Source organism: Notamacropus eugenii, chromosome 3, assembly GCF_028372415.1.
Source record: "Notamacropus eugenii isolate mMacEug1 chromosome 3, mMacEug1.pri_v2, whole genome shotgun sequence".
Taxonomy (NCBI): Eukaryota; Metazoa; Chordata; class Mammalia; order Diprotodontia; family Macropodidae; genus Notamacropus; species Notamacropus eugenii.
The window spans coordinates 402,588,912-402,608,004 of NC_092874.1; the positions used below are offsets into that span (position 1 = coordinate 402,588,912).

Sequence of the window (19,093 nt, forward strand, 5' to 3'; positions counted from 1 at the left end):
ACTTCAGTAGAGATCTGAAGGCAGACAGGAGAAGGAACATCCTGTATAGGGAATAGTAAGTAGGCCATTTTGGCTGGAATGTAGAATGAGTAGAAAAGAATACTATATAATTAGCTTGAAAAGGTAGTCTGGAGCCAGAGGAATTTTGTAGTTAATCCTCATGAAATTGCTGAATCTTCTTGAGCATGAGGAGTAACATAGCCAGACCTGAGTTTTAGCATTATCACTTTGGCAACTGTCTGGAGAATAGATTACAGAGGGGAGAGACTAGATGCGAGAAAACAATTAGCTTATTGCAGTAGTTCAGGTGAGGAGTAATGAGGGTCTTTGTGAGTAGTGAGAAGGGATGGATAGATGCAGATAGGTGTAGGAGTAAAATTGACAAGGCTTGGCAATTAATTAGATGTGTGTATGAGAAAGAGTTGCAAACCCAGGGAATTGGAAGGATGGCAGTGTCCTTAACTAACAGATCAGTTCAACAAACACAAAGATGAGTAAGTTCTCATCGTTGGAATCACAGAATTTAAGAATTGCCTCTGTCCTCAAGTCATTTAGAAACTACTGCACGATGTAAAAGATGTACAAATAACTATGATACAAATTAAAGTATTGGTGCTTGGGAGAGGTATATACAGCTTTGAGTGCAAAAATCAGGAAGGCATCCAACAGTAGACTGTGTGGAGAGAGAATGGGGCCTCAGACAAAACCTAGTGGACACAGTCCACCAGAATTATGCATAGTGATTTTAAAAGGACCTTAGAGACCATCTAGTCCATCCCCTCCTAAATTTTAGAGAAAAGGAAACTGAGAACTGGAAAGGATAAATGACTAATCCAAGGTCTCACATGTAAAGAAAGTCAAGATTCAAATCCAGACTTCTGACTCCAAAAATAGCACCATTTCTACCACATCCTGCTGGTTCCTAGGAATTAAAGGAATATGACATCAGTATCTCTGACATACAATATTACAATATTAGAAAAGTGCATGAGGGCCAAAAAAATTTTTGATGGGACTTTTGATGGAAAAAGTCATTTGGGGCTCATGTAGGCGAAGGTAATCGGGGGGAAGTCTTTGAGGGGGTGGTTTTGATTTGGATTTGGAGATAGGTAGGCAAAGAGGAGAAGGGGACGGTATTTCTAGCAAGGGAAGCTAGTGCAAAGTTAAAGAAAAGCCCAGTACATCAATCAACAAGCATTTATTAAGCACTTAGTATGCATCAAGCATAGAGTTAAGTGCTCTAGGATGCAGAGAAGAAGCAAATACGATCCCTTATAGTCCCTACTGTCCTGGAATTTTTATTTTAATTGGAAGACATGTATATAAATAGAGATGTATAAGATACACGCAGATTAATCTTATGGAAAATAACCTTAGAGGGGAAAACACTAGCAGGTAGAGGCACTGGGAAAGGCATTTTGCAGGTTAGAGTTACAACTTTAAGAAAACAAGCAATTTTAAGAGGCAGAGGTGAGGATTAAATGATTCTCCTAGAGGGAAAAATTAGTGCAAAGGTAGAGAAATGTGTGAGGCCTAAAGCAATTAGGCCAACATTGATAGAGTATGTGGAAGGTAGTAACACTGGAGAGATGGGAAAAAGCCAAGTCTTTTAAATGCTAAAGGAGTTTATATTTCTATAGGTAATAAGAAGCTTGGATGAAATGGTCCTACTTTTAGGAAAATTGTTTAGACAACTGTGCAGAGCATGGTTGAGTGATAAAGAGATACTTGAGACAGGTGATATCAGGTGTTATTGGGAGACAAAAACAGAGACCATAGTAGGGGTATGCTGGTAAAATGTTAACAAGTGAGCTCACTAGAAAAAATAAATGTACACAAGACACTTCTAAGCTTAATATGCCTTACTAACATGTAAGTTCAGGCAGTTAACAAAACTAATAAATCAGATCCCAATTTGTAGTAACTGCTTATTTCCGAGGTATAAGTTGTCATACTGAAAATTTAATAGTGGTCTCTTGAAAGCTGTAGCTGGCTCCAGTACCCCCCTGGACCACTACAATATACAAGCATCAGGTTTTATGGGACATATTTTTAATTGAATGAAGTATAAGAATATATCCTTAATTTACTCCTAAATTACCTTGATAGATAGAATAGTGGCCTCAACTTTTTGATCTTGTACCAACAGTTTTTGAGAATGCACTTCCAGTATACATATGTATATTTTTAAAGTACATATGCACTACTGAAATGATGTTGTGTATATTATAGGACACATACAGAAATAGTTAAAAGATAACATAAAAATGAAGTCTTTAAAAAAATTTTCATTTTAATAACAAAACAAAAATATTTTCCAACTGAAATATCAGTAGTTTTTTTTTTCAAATGAGAGTAGTGTGATAGAATATGTACGCTTCATTAGCTGTGAAAATCTTGGTTTAACATGAGTGTAATTTGTCATTATGTTATTTTGTTGTAATATGCTGTAAGGGAAGGAATGAATGAGGAATCTCCATGTGAAGGAACTTTACCTCTTCAAGATATGGTAGATACTGAGTATGACCAGCTGATAACACTGAGGATGTCAGTGTTGATCCATATGTTAAGTATTAGTAAAGCTTATTTTCTATTTGTTTTCAGTTTTTTACCTTCATTTATAACTTGTTTTCCCCACATGCGTAAGTACCAATCATACATTGATTCTGTGCTATTGATCCGTGGAACCTGTTTTGCTATAAGTGAACACTGGGGGCTAGGATGGAACATCCTATAGAGGAATGCCATTATGCTATTAATGGAGGGTGCAATTAGAATTTATTGAATTTGGTGACTGTAAAGTGATGTATGAGCTACTCTTGTTACTTATATCTTTCAGGTAGTTTTTGCCAAATATTTCTTTGTTCTTTTTGGTTTTATTTAGTATTTTATTTCACACACACCCCCCCCAGTTATATATAAAAACAATTTTTAACATTTGTTTTTAAGACTTGGGGTTCCAAATTCTCTTCTTTCTTTCCTCCCGCATTGAGAAGGCAAACAATTGATTTAGGTTATACATGTGTAGTCATGCAAAAATATCCATAATAGTCATGTTGTGAAAGAAAACATGGATTAAAAAACTCAAAGAAAGTAAAAACAGAAGTATTCTTCCATCTATATTCAGATACCATTGGTGCTTTCTCTGGGGATGAATAGCATTTTTAACTCTTCAAGTCCTTCAGAGTTGTCTTGGATCATTTGTATTGCTGAGAATAGCTAAGTCATTCACAACTGATCATCTTACAGTATTGCTGTTACTTTTTACACAGTACATTTCACTTTGCATCAGCCCATGCATCTTTCCTGGTTTTTCTGAGAGTATCCAGCTCATCATTTCATATAGTACAATAGTATTCCATCATAATCGCATACCATAGCCATTCCCCAATTGATGGGCATTCTCTCAATTTCTAATTCTTTACCTCCAGAAAAGAGCTGCTATAAATAAATATTTTTTTTTACATCTAGATCCTTTTCCTTTTATTTCTTTTGGGATACAGACCTAGTAATGATATTGCTAGGTCAAAAGGTATGCATGGTTTTATAGCCCTTTGGTGGAATGGTTAAATCAGTTCACAACTCTACTAAGAGTGCATTAATGTCTCTTTTTTCCCCACATCTCCTCCAGCATTTGTCATCTTCCTTTTCTGTCCTATTAGTAAATCTAATAGGTATGAGATAGTACCTCAGAATTATTTTAAATTGCGTTTTTCCAATCAATAGTGAATTAGAATATTTTTTCATATTGCTATAGATAGCTTTATTTCACCCAAAAATTGATCATATCTTTTGATCATTTATCAGTTGGGGAATGGCCCTTATTTTTATAAATTTGACTCAGTTCTCTGTATGTTTGAGAAATCAGGCCTTTATCAGAAACATGCTTCAAAAAATTTTTTTTTCACAGTTGTTACTGCTAACTGTGTTTCCCTGGAAAGGTCTGAAGTGGCCAGGTTGTGAAAGTCCTTGAATGGCAAACAGGATTTTATATTTGCTCCTAGGCAATGTTTATTGAATAGGATGGGATGACATACAAATCTGTGCTTTTGAAAGATTAATTTGACAGCTGAGTGGAGGATAGACTGGAATGGAAAGAGATTTGAGCTAGGAAGAATAACCTCCAGGCTGTTACAGTCCATGTGTGACATAATGAGGGTCTCTACCTGAATGACGGCAAGTCTCAAAAGGGGATATATGCTAAAGATGTTATGAAGGTAAAATCTGCCAGAATTGGCAACGAATTGGATATGGTTGGGGTTAGAGTGAGAAATGAAGACTTACACCTTGGTGTAAGCCTGGCAGACTGAGAAGATGGTGGTGCCCTTGAAAATAATAGGAAAGTTTGGAAGGGGGAAGGGTCCCAGAGGGAAAGCTAATGAGTTCAGATTTGGACATTCTGAATTCAGTTCAATAAATATTTATTAAACTCCTACTATCTGCCAGGCAGTGGAAATACAATTAAGAAAAAGGATAGTTTTTGCCCTCAAGGAGCTTACTTACCTAACTGGGGAAGACAGCATAGAAATGGAAGCTCAAAGAGAGGTAACAGCATAGGGGAAGGGGACACCTAAAGGTATGATGTTCCATAGAGTTAAACCAAGCAGAACCACTGATGGAAAATAGTGACTTGCAAAGTTCTGAGCCCTCTGTAAAATAAAGTTTGGGGAGGAGTTTATTCTTTTACCCTCCAGTCCTCCAATCAGATGGGAGAGGCAATCGAAGGGAATTGAGAAGGTATTGAGTATCATAAACTGGAGTCAGTCTGCATGGTAATGAGATTTCAAACGATCATTTTCTTATCCTGCAGAAGCCAGGACATTCTTTGGAGAGGAAAACCAAGGAGAGAGGAGTTTTAGATGTCCATGGGACATCCAGTTTGAGATGTTCAAAGATAGCTGGAGATGTGAGTCTGGAGGTCAGTGCTGGATAAGAAGCAGACATTTAATGTGTTATATAAATACTATTTAATATGCTGGGTTTTGTTCTTTTTTTTAAAGCTTTTTACATTTTAAAAAGGAAACAGACCCAGAGGTTAAGTGACATACTCAAGGTCAGACAGGTACTAAGTGGTAGGGCCAAGCCAGAATTTGAACTTGGGGGTTTTCTGACACCCAATTTAACACTTTACGTTTGATCTGGAGTATATTGAATAGGGAAGCAACATGGTCAGACTTCTTAGGAAAATCTTTGTCAGTTGTGTAGAGGACGGGCTCAGAAAGAGGAGAAATTTGAGATAAGGAGACCAATTAGGGTTAGGCTATTGCAATAATACAGGTTTGGGGTCATGAGAACCTTTGAACTAAGGTGGTGGATGTGTTGAGTAGAGAAAAAAGGAAGGAAGCCAGAGATATGAAGGTGAAAAGGGCAAGATTTAGCAACTGGTTAGATATGTGGAGGTAGGGAGAGTGGACTCCTAGATCATGAACCTAGTTGACTTGGAAGGAAGTATCTTCAGAGTCATAGGGAAGTTTGAAGAAGGGTGGCTTTATTGTTGTTGGGGGAAATATAATGTGATGTCAGTTGACTCAATCTGTGCTCCCCCAAAATAAGAGGGAGGCTGGGCTCTAAGTTGCCTGTCTCAGTTTTAAGGTGGAAGGAATAGAGCAGAACTGGCCTCGATGACTCTTTGAAGTTGTTGCTGTGGATACTCTGTTAGCAGTTGGGTTCTAACTGCCCTGAGGGGCCTATATCTAGTTCTGACAAGGTTGGAAGTTCCATAGTGGAGCAGTTACTTTTTTCCATCTTAATTTTTAAGTAAAAATGTAGGACAAAGGATTTCTAGACAAATATCTCAGAATTCTTTGAATAATCTTAAAGAAATCGACCAGTCTCCCATGGTTTTCCAGAAAATTATCAGCTAGGAAGATAGGGAGTCCCTCTGTCTCCTGAAGCAGCGCATTCCACTTTTTCATAGTTTCATAGTGAGGAGAAAATAGTCAGGAGCTTGGCATAGTAGCTAGAAGGCCATTCTTAAGGAAAGAAAACCTGGGTTCAGGTGCTGACTGTGTAATCATGGTTAAGTCAGGGAAACCTCTTAGTGGCCTAAGTAGCAAGTCTCAAGGATTACGTTAGAGACATTGCAGTGGCAAAAAGAGTTTGTATAATGGAGAGCTCTTTGTTGTTCTTTCTTAAATGTGGTTACCAAAACTGAGCATAATCCTTCAGATGTGATTGGAATATGTGGACAGAGTAGGGAAAGGAATAAACATTTATATTTTGTTCAGTCTTTTTTCAGTCATGTTTAACTCTTCGTGACACCATTTGGGGTTTTCATGGCAAACGTACTGGAGTGGTTTGGCATTTTCCTTCTCTAGCTTATTTTACAGATGAGGAAACTGAGGCCCAAGGCTAACTGACTTGCTTGGCCAGTAAGTTTCTGACACCTGATTTAATCAGGCCCAGCACTCTATCCTCTGCATCACCAGTTGTCTCTGAAAATAGTAGGATTGTCACATTCCTTATCCTGATCTAAATATTTCAGTTGTTGTGTTTGTCCTTTGTTGCTGAAGAAGACCATGACATCAGTGAAATGATGACCGTGACTTGCACTTGACTTTGTTTTGAGTGAAAGAGGGCTGTGCAAGGTCACCAGCCTTAATTTCTCCTTCTAAGCCTTCTGGATTCAGGGACAGGATTCATCAGGATGACTGGAGATGGCCCAGGATGCAGTGGGAGACCTTGGCCCCTTCAGGCCAGGGCCTATTCAGGCACTCACTTAGAGTAAGGTAACACCCATTGAGTGAATAGGCTTGTTTAAGAAATAGTCAGGGGATGGCCCCTTTAATGAGGCAAAGAAAAATAACTCAATCAAAGTGAGAGGGAAACAGCGACAGTTACTATTGATAATCACTCTTAATCCAGGAGGGTTCAGAAAAAAGTCCTTAAGTGGAGCTTGGGCAGGGGCCTAGTGTTGTACAATCTCTGAGCTTCAGAGTGCAGGAGGTTTAAGGTTTTGGCAAAGGAAAGGAAGGAAAAGAAGGGAATCTAGCTAATGTACCCGAAGTTGAACACTTGACAGGAAGTCAGAAAACTTATTTCAGTGGATACTTGTAGGAATATGTGATCTCATTGATGTAGGTATGCCCTTCAAAGGTGCTTCTTCACCTTTTGGCACTCTTCCCCCGCAAATTCTTCACAGGGACCACTGTGCTTCAGTGTGCTTTCTCCTACATCTCTTGATATTTCAAGAATACTAGTGGAATCTGTATCTTTCAGTTTTACTTCGTGAGCCTGTCAACTGTAAAAAAATCATATCTCATGAAGTCTTTTATTCCACATCTCAATCAGCTGACAAGCATTTGTTAAGCGTTTAGTTTGTGCCAGACATTGTATTAAGACTTGCTCCTTTGTTCTTGGGTGATACACAAATTGAATTCTTCAGAGAATGACAGCCCATGATTTCTAGCCACACAACATCACTGGAAGAATGTTGACATTAAAAAGAAGAGTCTGTTTTGAAAGAGACAGACTGACTGACTAGTAAGGTCATTAAAAAGTACTGTACATTTTTTTTTTGCAAAGCAATCTAGGCTACTATCCTCCTGTTAAATTCTAGACCTTTATTCATTATTCATCTGCAGTGTTTTTTTTCCAAGATATGTGCAGTGGTAAGTCAGGAGAAATGCTAGTTTGAAAAATGGAAAATGTAGTTTAGTTCAAATTGCAAAATACTATGTATGTGTGCTGCTGTAGTCTTCATGTTCCTGTCTTCTCATGTGGTATATGACATGTTGTTGTTTACTATATTGCCAACAATTGTTTACATTTATTTTAAACGAGCCCTTAACAAAATGATTAAAAGGAAGAATACTTCATAAAGAAATATTTTGAGAGGCTTGATTATTACATTATAGTAGAAATCTAAAGTAATTAAGAGGCATAAATGTGATCATAGTAATTCTAAAATATAATGACAGGAATGCCTGAAATTAAATGACAGTAATGACATTTCCTCATATTAATGTAAGATTATTTTTCAGTAATTTTTGAATTTTTAAAATTTTGCTTTCTAATTTATTTGTAAGAAACTTGATTCAAAATTACATTTTCTTGTAATTTCTTTTGTTATTGTTAGAAATGTACATGTAATGTAATTTCTTATAATAAATAGATAAAACTTATTTTAAAATTTTCATGTTATATTTCCATTAGGCTGGAACCAATTATCATGTTTTACATATTATAACTTCATAGTGTAGATTTGAATAATGTGACTGCTTCATGGCTGTACTTATGACCACCGGTTTTAGGAGTTGTCCATGCAACTGCATGTCATACCTGGGACAGTAGGTATTCTTTATTCAGTTATTTTTGGGAGGGTGGTGGTGGTATGCATGAATTTTTCTGCAAGGTAATGGATCTCATTTGGGAAACATTGTTTTTTAGAGCATTGATTCTCCAATTTTTGGTCTCAGAACCATCTGGCAATACTAAAAATAATTGAGGACCCAAAGAGCTTTTGTTTATATGCAGGTTATGGCTATTAATATTTATTATATTGGCTATATTTATTGTATTATAGCTATTGATATTTATTGTATTATAGGAATTTAAAAAACTGATAAAATTTTGAAATATTTCATTTGAAATGACAGTAATAAACCCATTGTTAAAAGATATTTGTCATTTTAATGAAGAACAGCTATATTTTCTAAAACCAAAAAAATCTGATGAAGAGTGCAAAGTCTCCCCCCAAAAATCTTTTTAATGTCTAGCTTTGTAAAAGTAGCTGAATTTCTATTCCTGCCTTTGCATGCACTATGTTTTTAATTGAAGTAAATGAAGAGAATCTGGCCTCCCACAGATAGTAGTTGGAAAATGGAGGAATAATAGTTGAATAACATCTTGATATTATTTTTAAAATAGTTTTGACCACTCAGTTCTCCCCAAAAGGTGGACCACACCTTGAGAACTGCTGTTACAGAGCTTGATATGTTCTACCTAATGTCAACTCTTCGTGGTAACATCTGGAGGAATCTTTGGTATTTTGAACTCTATGCACATCTTTAAGTATAAGTCTTACTGCTTTGTTCATTGACCCTCTAGTAATCTGGTATGATTTTGCCGTGTAAGGAGATACTTTGGAGGAGGATCATCTAAGGTGACATTTTGTTTTACTAAGTCAAATGCTTTTTTACAGATGTGCAACAGTTGTGTTCTTTGCACCTTTTAATCAGTCGTATTTTGATATAGAATATCTTTTGTGGAAGCGTGCTTGCTCCCTTCTCATACCTTTATTAATAATGTCCTTGATGTAGATGTAGATCATGTTCATAAGGATTTTTTTAGAGATGACAGGGGTTGTTATTCTCTTTTTGTTTTTTGGTAATAAAGTCTGTGATTTTTCCCCAGTCAGATTTTTGATAGGTATTCCCATCTTTCAGATACGTTGAGAAATATCATAATATCCTAAAAATTGTTTTGCCTCCGTCATGGGTTTCCTTCATGGGTACTTAATTGGTTCATTTTCTCTTTTCAACTTTATTTTCTTCAGTGCCCTTCCCCTTTTTCCTGCATCAATTTGAGGATGGTGAGTTAGAATTTAAATGTAGCAACTCCATTTTTATTGATGCAGGCAAAGTTTGCTTTAGAAATCTTGACTCCCCTTCCTGCCTCTCCCCCTTTGTTGTTCTAGTTTAATTCTTCAGTAGTCTTGCCATGGTCTGATATAATTGGAATTCTTTCCAGGTTTTCCATAAACTCATTTTTCTTTCCCTTCTTAATATTTTATCAAGGTTCTGTATATTTACATTTTTCTTAACATTGAACCATGTTTTCCGACATCCAGCCTTGTACCCATCTTTTACTCATCTTTGTATTGAAGTCATACAGTATCATTGTATATGTTGATTTAATTTGGAGGCTATTACTTAGTTCTTTATAAAATTTCTATGCCTCATCCTTTCGCACAAATGTTGGTGCAGATGCTTGTTGCAAATGCTTAAACACTAAGCATTGTAATGCCAGAAGAGAAGAGTCCCACTAAATGTGTTTTGTTTTTGGATGCACAAGTATACTCCAAGGAGAACTTGAGTCAACCTTCTATTTAGTTGTAACTTTTTTTACCTTTGATGAGAATGTTTAAGATTAATAGCCTTCAATAGCACGTCTATTTGTTAGACATTGGAAAAGGTTCACAAAATTAGAGTACTAAGAATTAAATATCTTTTTACAGTTTTGCATCTGTGTTGTTTAGCTTTCTCTGCCTCTTTTTATGCACCATTGGTTGGTTGATTGTTTTTCTTTGTTCTTGAAGAGGACCACAATGACATCACTATGCTAGAGTCAGGTTTCATTGTGTTTGACTGTGCCTGATCAGATCAGTACAAGCTCAGGATGCTCTACCACAGGTCAGACGCAAATAGTCCATGTGAACATTTGGAGTGGAAATTCCAAATTTGCGCACCCTGCATTTCCCTTGAGCTATGTCAATTCCACTTTGCTCATAGAGCGCAACACTTTCTCTTATATGGGCATGCCATGCTGAGGGGTCCTGTGCCAGTGTCTGCCATGTTATGAAATCAGTTCCAAAGTTCAAGGTCTCTGTATTGATTCTTCTGACCACCATGTTATCGCTTGCCCTCCATAAAATAGTCTTTTTGGTAAGCACATGTTTTACATTCGAACAACATGACCAGTCCATTGGAGTTGCACTCTTTGAAGCAGAATATGAATGCTTGACAGTTTAGTTTGAGTGAGGACTTCAGTATCTGGTACCTTATCCTACCAGGTGATCTTCAAAATCTTCCTAAGACAATTCAAATGGAAGCGATTCAGTTTTCTGGGATGGCACTGGTATACTGTCCAGATTTCACAGGTGTACAACAGTGAGGTTAGCATAATGGCTCTGTAGACCTTTAGTCTGGTAGTTAGTTTAATACCGCTTCTCTTCCATACTTTTCCTTCAGAGCCTCTCAAACATACAGCTAAGGAGGGGTTAACTTCAGCCTTACAGTCAGTGGCCTCAACATTTATTGATGGAGGTCTATTGAGAACACTATGGAAGTGTTCAGTCCATCTCTAGCATTAATCATATCTTTATCCCTAAGCAATGTGGTTCTATCAGCACTGAGTAGTTGAGATACACCATAGGGTTTTGGTCTATAAGTAGCCTTCGGGGCATCATAAAAACACTTTGGATTGTTATTATCAGCATAAAACTGAATTTCATCTGTCTTCTTGTTGAGCCAAGAATCCTAAATCTTTCTAAGCTTTGCTTGTACTTTGCTTTTGATGGCATGAAATGCTGCCTTTTTTAGAGATGGATGAACTATCCTGCTGGCAAACCCTGAGGAGTTCTTGTTTTTTCATTTAGCAGCTTCTGAATTTTCCCATAATTTTCATCAAATCAGTCTTGGTGTTTGCAAGTGTTCTGACCTAGATGAGCAAATGTAGTGCTTGCTGTACACCAAATCTTTGAAAGCTATCCACTTCTTTTTTGCTGCACTATTTGTTGGCTCGTTTCCCTCCAAGTTAGCAGCAAATTTTTCTCTTTCAGAGAAGAGCTTTAATTTGTAGACATTAATTGTATGGTAGTCATTTTGCCTTGAGGATGCCACTTTTGTTGAATATGAATATTTAGCTTTAAGAGGATGTCTGTGATGAGTCCAGCACTTTGCACTACCCATTGCCTTCCTCAATTCTTGCATTCTGTCTCTTCTTACAGTCACACAGTCTATTAAATGCCAGTGTTTGCTGCAAGGGTGCATCCACAAAGTTCTGTTGCGTTTAGATAAACGGAAGACAGTGTTGGTGATGAGAAATCATGAGATGCACAAGTCTTCAGTAGTAAATGACTACTGCCGATGTTGTTTCCAACTCCACTTCTCCTTGGGACGCCCTGCCAAATCTGGTAGTCTGAGCCTGCTCTAACATTAGTCACCCAGAATCATAAGCTTGTCTTCTTTTGGCACATTGATGATAAGGGTCTCCAGGTCTTCATAAAATTTTTCTTTGACCTCATCAGGGTTTGTCATGGTGGGAGCATAGGCACTGATGATGTTGGCCTGACGTTTTCCTGCAAGTGGCAGTCGCGTTGTCATGAATGTGTCATTCACTCCTTTTGGCAGGCATAGAAGCTTGTTGACTTGAATAGTTTTGATTGCAAAACCTATGGCAGCTTCATGGCACTCCCCTTCACTGCATTCGCTCCAGAAAAACATGTATCCTGCTCCAACTTCAGTAAGTTGGCTTTCATTTGCCAGCCTTGTTTCACTCAGGGCTGCTATTGGGATGTGTTACCTGCCGAGTTCTCTTACACTAAGAGCTGTTCGTCTTTCAGGTCTCCTGGATTTTGTGTTGTTTATAAGTGTGTGCACGTTCCATGTGCCAGTGGTGAGTGGAATCGTCTTTGCAGATGTTTTTGTGTATTTTTTTGTGTTTTGACTGTACAGTGGGATTCCCTGCCTGCAGTGGTAATCAGGCCAGGGTTGGATAAGCAGACGATTTTTAGGGCACCTTTTCTAGCCCCTTCCTCATACCAGGAGGTGAACAGTGCTTTCCTTAAAAGGCTGCTTAGACACCCAGGGGGCTGTCAAATCCCACTGTTGCTTCCAGTGAGAAACGACCCTATGGCCTAGGCTGCTTGTGTGCAGGATTGTGACTGTAGCTCCCAGTATATCTGCATCTGCTACTTCACTTACCTATCACCATAAGACTTTGAGATAGTATAATGGTAAAATGGTGATGAATTTTGAGTTATACAAAAAATGGATTTAAGCGAGGCAGAGTTTCATGAAGTTGTCTGTCTCACTCTCCTTCAACTGCCTCACTCTCTCCTCCAGAGTCATCACAGTTCAGTGGCAGGATAGAATCAAAGTGACTGGTGATGGCTCAAGGTACAGTGGATGACCTTGGCATCTTGGATGTCTAACTAAGTTCTAACGGCTCCACATCACCTGCTTCAGCTGCCTGAATGGCCGTTGGAACAAATTGTTCTGATCCACCCATTCCACAAGAGGAAGTCTTCACATGCTTGGGGTAGACACTGCTCTAACTCACAAATGGGTTTGAGACCCCTTGTATCCTTGACCTGGTTTAGCCTGTCTGCTGAAATGTTTACCAAAGTGTGCCTGCTGTAGCTTCTTGGAGCTACACGTGAAAGTTGAGTGGAACAGATGGACACCAGAGGTGGAAAGCAGCCCTGAAAAGAGCTTGGCAGCCATCACACCAGAGGTACTGGTCTTCCGTGAACACATTCTACACCCCCCTGCACCATCACTGCAGAGACAGAAGAGAGACTGCTTAGGGCTGATGATCATTTTGTAGGTTCCGTGAATTACTAGAGCCAAGTCATTCATCACCAAATGCCCATTCATGTCTCTTCTTTTCTTGCCTGGGCTTTTGAAAGGAGGCCTAATTTCTTGTCAAGAATATACCTGTGTTATTTTCAACGTGGTGGATTTTAGCAGAATTTGTGTTCCACTGGCATAGCCTTTGAGGAATCATGAAGAATACGCTTTTCTTTATGCAGCTTAATATTTTAACTTTTTTGGTGATCATATCTCATAGTTGACTCTTGACCCTTACGTCAGAATCTAGGGAATTTCTGAGTAACATGGTTTTGTGACATAATAGATAAAAATAACAGAGACAATGTAATTTCCTTTCTTAATGTGTGTGTGACTAGGAACATGAGTGCTATGTATCTGATAACTTAGACTTATAATTAAGAATTTTTGGGCTGGCTTTCTTTGGATTTCATATCTGTTTGACTTTCATTTTTAATGGGAAGTACAGAGGTTTTAAAAAGGGAATATAAAATTCACTCTTGAAGACTTGCTCATAAAAGCTGCTTGTCAAACGTAAAAAAAAAAAAATCTTTTGCAAGAATTTATGTGATTTTAAAATGGTTCCATTAACTTCCTTCTAAAGTTTGCCTGTTATCTCAGCTTTCCATGAATGGTTTGATGCTTTCTTGCAGTTCTTTTGGCATCAATTCTGAGCTGTTTTCACTTTAGTGACTTGCCTGCCCAGAAAGGATGATTATCCTTGGGGTGTGATTTTAGCACTTCTGCTAATAGCAGATTCATGTTATGTCAGATTTGGCAAGTTGCAAAATGATACTCTTAATATAATAGTTTTCTTCCAAGATAGGTGTTTTTTGGGAAGAGGACTGGAGTTTCTATTTAGAGTTTATACTGTTCCTGGCTGGCCTGAATGTTTTTTTTTCTTCCCCATGATGAATAGTTCTTATAGTAAAAATTTACTTTGCTGGGTGGAAATAGCCTTTCAAGTTCAAAGTAAAGCAGAATAAAGGTCTCTGCATATCTGTCTTATTTGTTGAACAACACCTACATTGGACAAAAAAAAGATACTTGATGATTTATTTTCATAATCTTGATTGATTTTACTTCTCAGAACTTAATGGGTCAGATCAATTGTCCCAAAACTGATTCTCTTACCTAAGTACTGGAGAGTCCATTTCCAAATTAAATGTAATGTTTAAACACATTGCAATACTTTGACATCCCAATGGACATACATGTCCATTGCATCGTAGATCCAAATAGGTTCTTAGAGGCCGTCTTTCTGGGCTAAGCTGTACTTCTTCAGAGGCTTTATCTGAAGGCTCTGACTCACATGAACCTTCCTCAGACCTTCATTTGGCATTTTAAACCATTTGGCAATTTGATCTTATATTTCCTTTTATTATTAGTTAACTGTTTTATGTGTGGATATATTTTTTTTATATAGCTATATTGTAATTCTTGGCAGCAAATTTTTTTTTTAACTTCAGTACATTGTTATGCCTAAAGAGGGTTTTAAAGACATACTTGTATGAGTAAAAGGATTTTCACTAGCATCTCAATTATTCAAGTCTTCTAGCTTGTATCCTGTAGGGTTGTCATTTTGGAAGTACAGTTACGTTTATCAGCTGTTAAGTTGCACCATAAATTGGGTACTACCATCATTCCATTCACCTAGGTTAACAAGCTCAGTGTCATCTTCAACTCCTCACCTAGTATATTTTATATTATTTAGTAAACTATCCAAAACTGAATAATGTTGGATTTTTTTACCCTGTTCATGTGAACCTTAATTATTCTAGAAGGCATATTTGTGTGGTGATGTTAACTATTGGGACATGAATGGTTTCTCATTTTCTTACAATGAATCTAAAGGAAATTTATAGTTCTTCATATAGTGACATATAATAAAAACTAAAGAATTTGGAAATGTGTTTAGTAAATAGAAGAAAATTTGTTATTTCTTTACATTAAAAGCAAACATTGACAATTCATGGACATAAAATCTGTAACAAGGAAGAATGGTCAAATGGGAAAAAATTTCAGTATATGATCTTTTTTTATGTTTGAATTGTCACTGAATGTCATGTATCTGGTGTAATTTTGTTATGCTTAGAAACTTAAAACAGTGAAACTAATGAAAGCATTCAGCATTCTGCACGTAGAAAGTACTTAATATGTACTGAATTTGGGGAAAATTTTTGAGCAAGAATGGGCAAACAGTAGCTTTGTTTTAATTTAGTTTGCAATGCCTGAAGTTTACTTTTGTGCTAAATGGACAGCTCATTGTTCTGAATGCCCTCTCTTTGCCTCCAAAGCCAGGAGTTTGTGTATTTTTTTTTTTTTTTAAGGGAATATTTGAAGGATGAGTTTAACTTCTAGTGGTGGTAATAATCAGTCAATCTATCTCTATCTGAAAATGCAAATGGAATCTTTGGGAAAAGATCTTCAGAAATAAATGCCTTAAGTACCATATATACTTCAACTGTCCCTGCTGTGTTACGAAGTTCCACTCAGAAGCTGACTTTTACTAATAAGCCATTGTAACCTGGCAAGGAGAAAGACTGAATCTTGGATATAGTGATGCCAGAGATGCCATATAATTCTTAGACCACTTAAAAAAATCAGTAAAGTGTCTTTGGAGAGGGAAAGGGAAAAAAATAAAATAAAAACAGCACATTGTTTTAAATACTAGAGTTCCCTGGAGCCTTCGTACACAATGGAAGGACAATATGAGGTAAGTCTATTTTGAATTGCATTAAAAGGACTTTAGTTTTTTTGAAGTATTGCATGAAAATGCTTCTCTCTCTCTCCTCTAGATCTGATTCCTTTCCTACTTTTATTCTTCTCCTTTGTATTCTATACTTATAGTAATCATTCATTGCTTTTAATTAAAATAATTTCAAATCATATTTTGATGTAGTTTATACAGTTGGTACTTTGATCTCTGATTTGATCATTATACATACTTCCCCTGTACACATATATATATACATATATATATTAATAATGTCTCTGCACATTCCAGTCTTGCTTAAATCTGAGGGATTTATGGAATATATGTGGGAAAACAAATATTCCACTGAAGAAATCTCTCAAGTTCTCCATCTACATAGTGTTTTGAAGAGTTTTTTCTTCATTCTTTTAATATTTTTGGATTATTGATAATGTTGCTGATAATGTTTATGATATCATTATAGGATTTAAAAGCTACCCTACTACAGCATATTGTTGCCTCCTCTATTAAAATGTAAGCTTCGACTGTCTCTTGTATTTATATTCTTTGCGTCTAGCACAAATACTTACATTTTTTCATGCATTTTATTCCATGCTAGTGTTTTTGTTCTCTTATATTAATACTTCATTAGTAATTAATCTTAGTAATTCTTTAGTATAGCAAAACACTTTTAATTTAGACTAATGGGAGAGAAAGCCTGAAATAAACAAGTTTTTTACTGTCAGATTCATACTTGAATTAATTGCTAAAAGTGTTGACAAATAAAGAGTTCTTTCAAAATTAGCTCCAAAGATTAAATACATTTTGCAATGACAAAATTATTACATACAATAGTTTAATTTTTGAAAAAAAAGTTTGTCCCCTTAAGTAGGATAAACATTTCCTTCAACGATTTTGTTGTATTAGTTGATTTGCCTCAAATATTCCTTTCGTAGGTTGTATTACAGAGATAAACCTTAGACCTGAGTAGAATTATTATTCCTAATTACTACTCATTTCAAATGAGTATAGTTGGAGTTAATTTTAAAAAAAATGTATTCCTGGGCCTTGATAATAAAATAAAATAGGAAAATTAAAACTTTATGCCAATAATATAGGCTTATGAGTTTTTCACCTTTAGATCTTTTTCAGGAAACTTTAATTTTTTAAAAAAAAATGTTAGCAAATTCTTTATTTCATGAGCTGGAACAAAGAGCCATGTTTTGAACAACATTCTACTAGTACTCCTATATAGGAATGAGACACAGAATACAATAGTCTCTAAAGAATTATAGGTAAATATCACACACTGGATGATGGAGAGGTGCATGGTAGATGTGAGCATGTTGCAACATTTAACCAATGGAGAACTTTGAAGAAAAAGATTGAAAAAAGTCATCAAGAAAATGTATGAGAGGAAGAGAAGATAGATTGGTCATATAGTTAAGAAAAAGGTAGACAGTTACAGCACTCTGCTGGCATCCTTGTGATGTCAAGAATAAGGAAAGAATATCTCTAACACATTAGGTAAGCCTTTTATTTCTTATATGGATAAACATTGTATGGTTTGGGAAAGCATAGATGGGTTTTTATATTCATCTCTGATATGTTCTTTTCCTGTATTTCCAAGATTTAGTAACAGATAATTTTAAACAATTGCTGCTTTATAATTCATTTTAACATCTCTTAGACAAATTTTCCTTCAAAAATTCAACTTGTCCTTCTTTTCCTTTTTAAATTGTTCTTGATATTCTTGTTCTCTTTTTCCTTACAGATTTTGTTAGTTTTATCTAAATTAATATGTAGACTCATTAGTATTTTGGTATGAAGACTATATATTAATTGAAGAGATAATTTGACAGTTTTGCTGTATTTGCCTAATTACGTACAGGGAACATAGTAGTTTTTTTCAGTTTTTCCTTAAATTCTGTCAGTCATTTGAAAGTTGAAGAATGTCTGAAGAAATTGTAGTGTATGAATGTAGTGGAACACTACTGTACTATAAGAAGTGACCTAGGTTCACTATCTTACTGTCAACTTCAGCTCCTTACCTGATATATCTTCTTGCTCCATATATATCCAGTCACTAGCCAGATCTTGTATTTTTGATCTCCACATCTCTTACTTTTGTCTCTTCTATGTTTCTATAGCTACTACCATCCAGAGGTTTCCAAAGTGGACAATACCACCCTCTGGGGAGCCCAGGACCCTGGGGACAGTAGAAGTATAAGTAAAGAAGAAAAGACAATTTTGAAGAATCGTTCATACATGTTTCTTCTGTTGTGTAACAGAATTAAAGTTGTAGTGATTACATTATTTTCCAAATAAAATCTGCTGACAGGTCTTAACAAGCAAGTGTTGAAAGGTTTGTGTGTCTTGCGTTGTCAGGAAGTCCAGCATGCATCAGCAAGAATGTGAACGTGTAATGACTTATTTACAATGTGATACAGTTGGAGCTTACAGTTTAATAGAGGAGGCAATACAGCTGGACAAATGCTGCAGTATGGTAGCTTTTAAATCCTATAATGATATCATAGACAATCTATTAAAATAATGAAAATGCATATTTACAATACAGTCATATTTACAATATGATATTTACATGATACAATACTGCTTCATGAAAATTTCAGTGCAGGAAAACCACAAATTTATGATATATTATTAAGTTTAAGATGCATCATTTAAAAGATTTTATATTTTGTTGAAATGCAAATTTCACAAAACTGTTAAAGGGTTAAAGAAAGTAGATTTCAAGGGGGTGCTGGTAATTTTTTTTTTAAGGGTGCAGTTATTTGGGAACCTCTGGTTTAGACCTTTATGTCTCACCTGAACTATTATAGTAGCCTTCTAATTGGCGTTCATGCCTCATGTTTTTCTCCAGTCCATTCTCTTCATAGCTGCCAAAGTGATTTTCTTAAAAGTTCAGGTCTGACCGTATCTCCCCTTTACTCAGTAAATTGTAGGGGTGGCTTCCTCTTCACTCAAGATCAAATATTCTTTCTTTTATCCTATTCTTAATATTACCTTTTTGAAGTATTATAATGTATGTAATTTAATTAGATAGTTTATAAGTGAGGAAATATAAAGGGATCCTGGTACCTTTTAAGAAAATCTTACTAATAGG

At 36.2% G+C, this 19,093-nt stretch overlaps 1 protein-coding gene across 6 annotated transcripts in view; it reads left to right on the forward strand.

The window, feature by feature from the left end:
• The window catches only part of PTBP3 (polypyrimidine tract binding protein 3), a 179,190-nt gene that overhangs the window by 85,781 nt on the left and 74,316 nt on the right, over positions 1–19,093 (forward strand). The window contains exon 1 of one of the 6 annotated variants that reach the window (XM_072598057.1): positions 8,118–8,288. The exons of the other annotated variants lie outside the window; for them this stretch is intronic. Within the exon in view, the coding sequence (XP_072454158.1) occupies positions 8,262–8,288 (27 nt within the window). The 5' untranslated portion in view covers positions 8,118–8,261. Of the gene's footprint in view, positions 1–8,117; positions 8,289–19,093 lie in introns of those variants that run through there. 6 annotated transcript variants of the gene reach the window in all.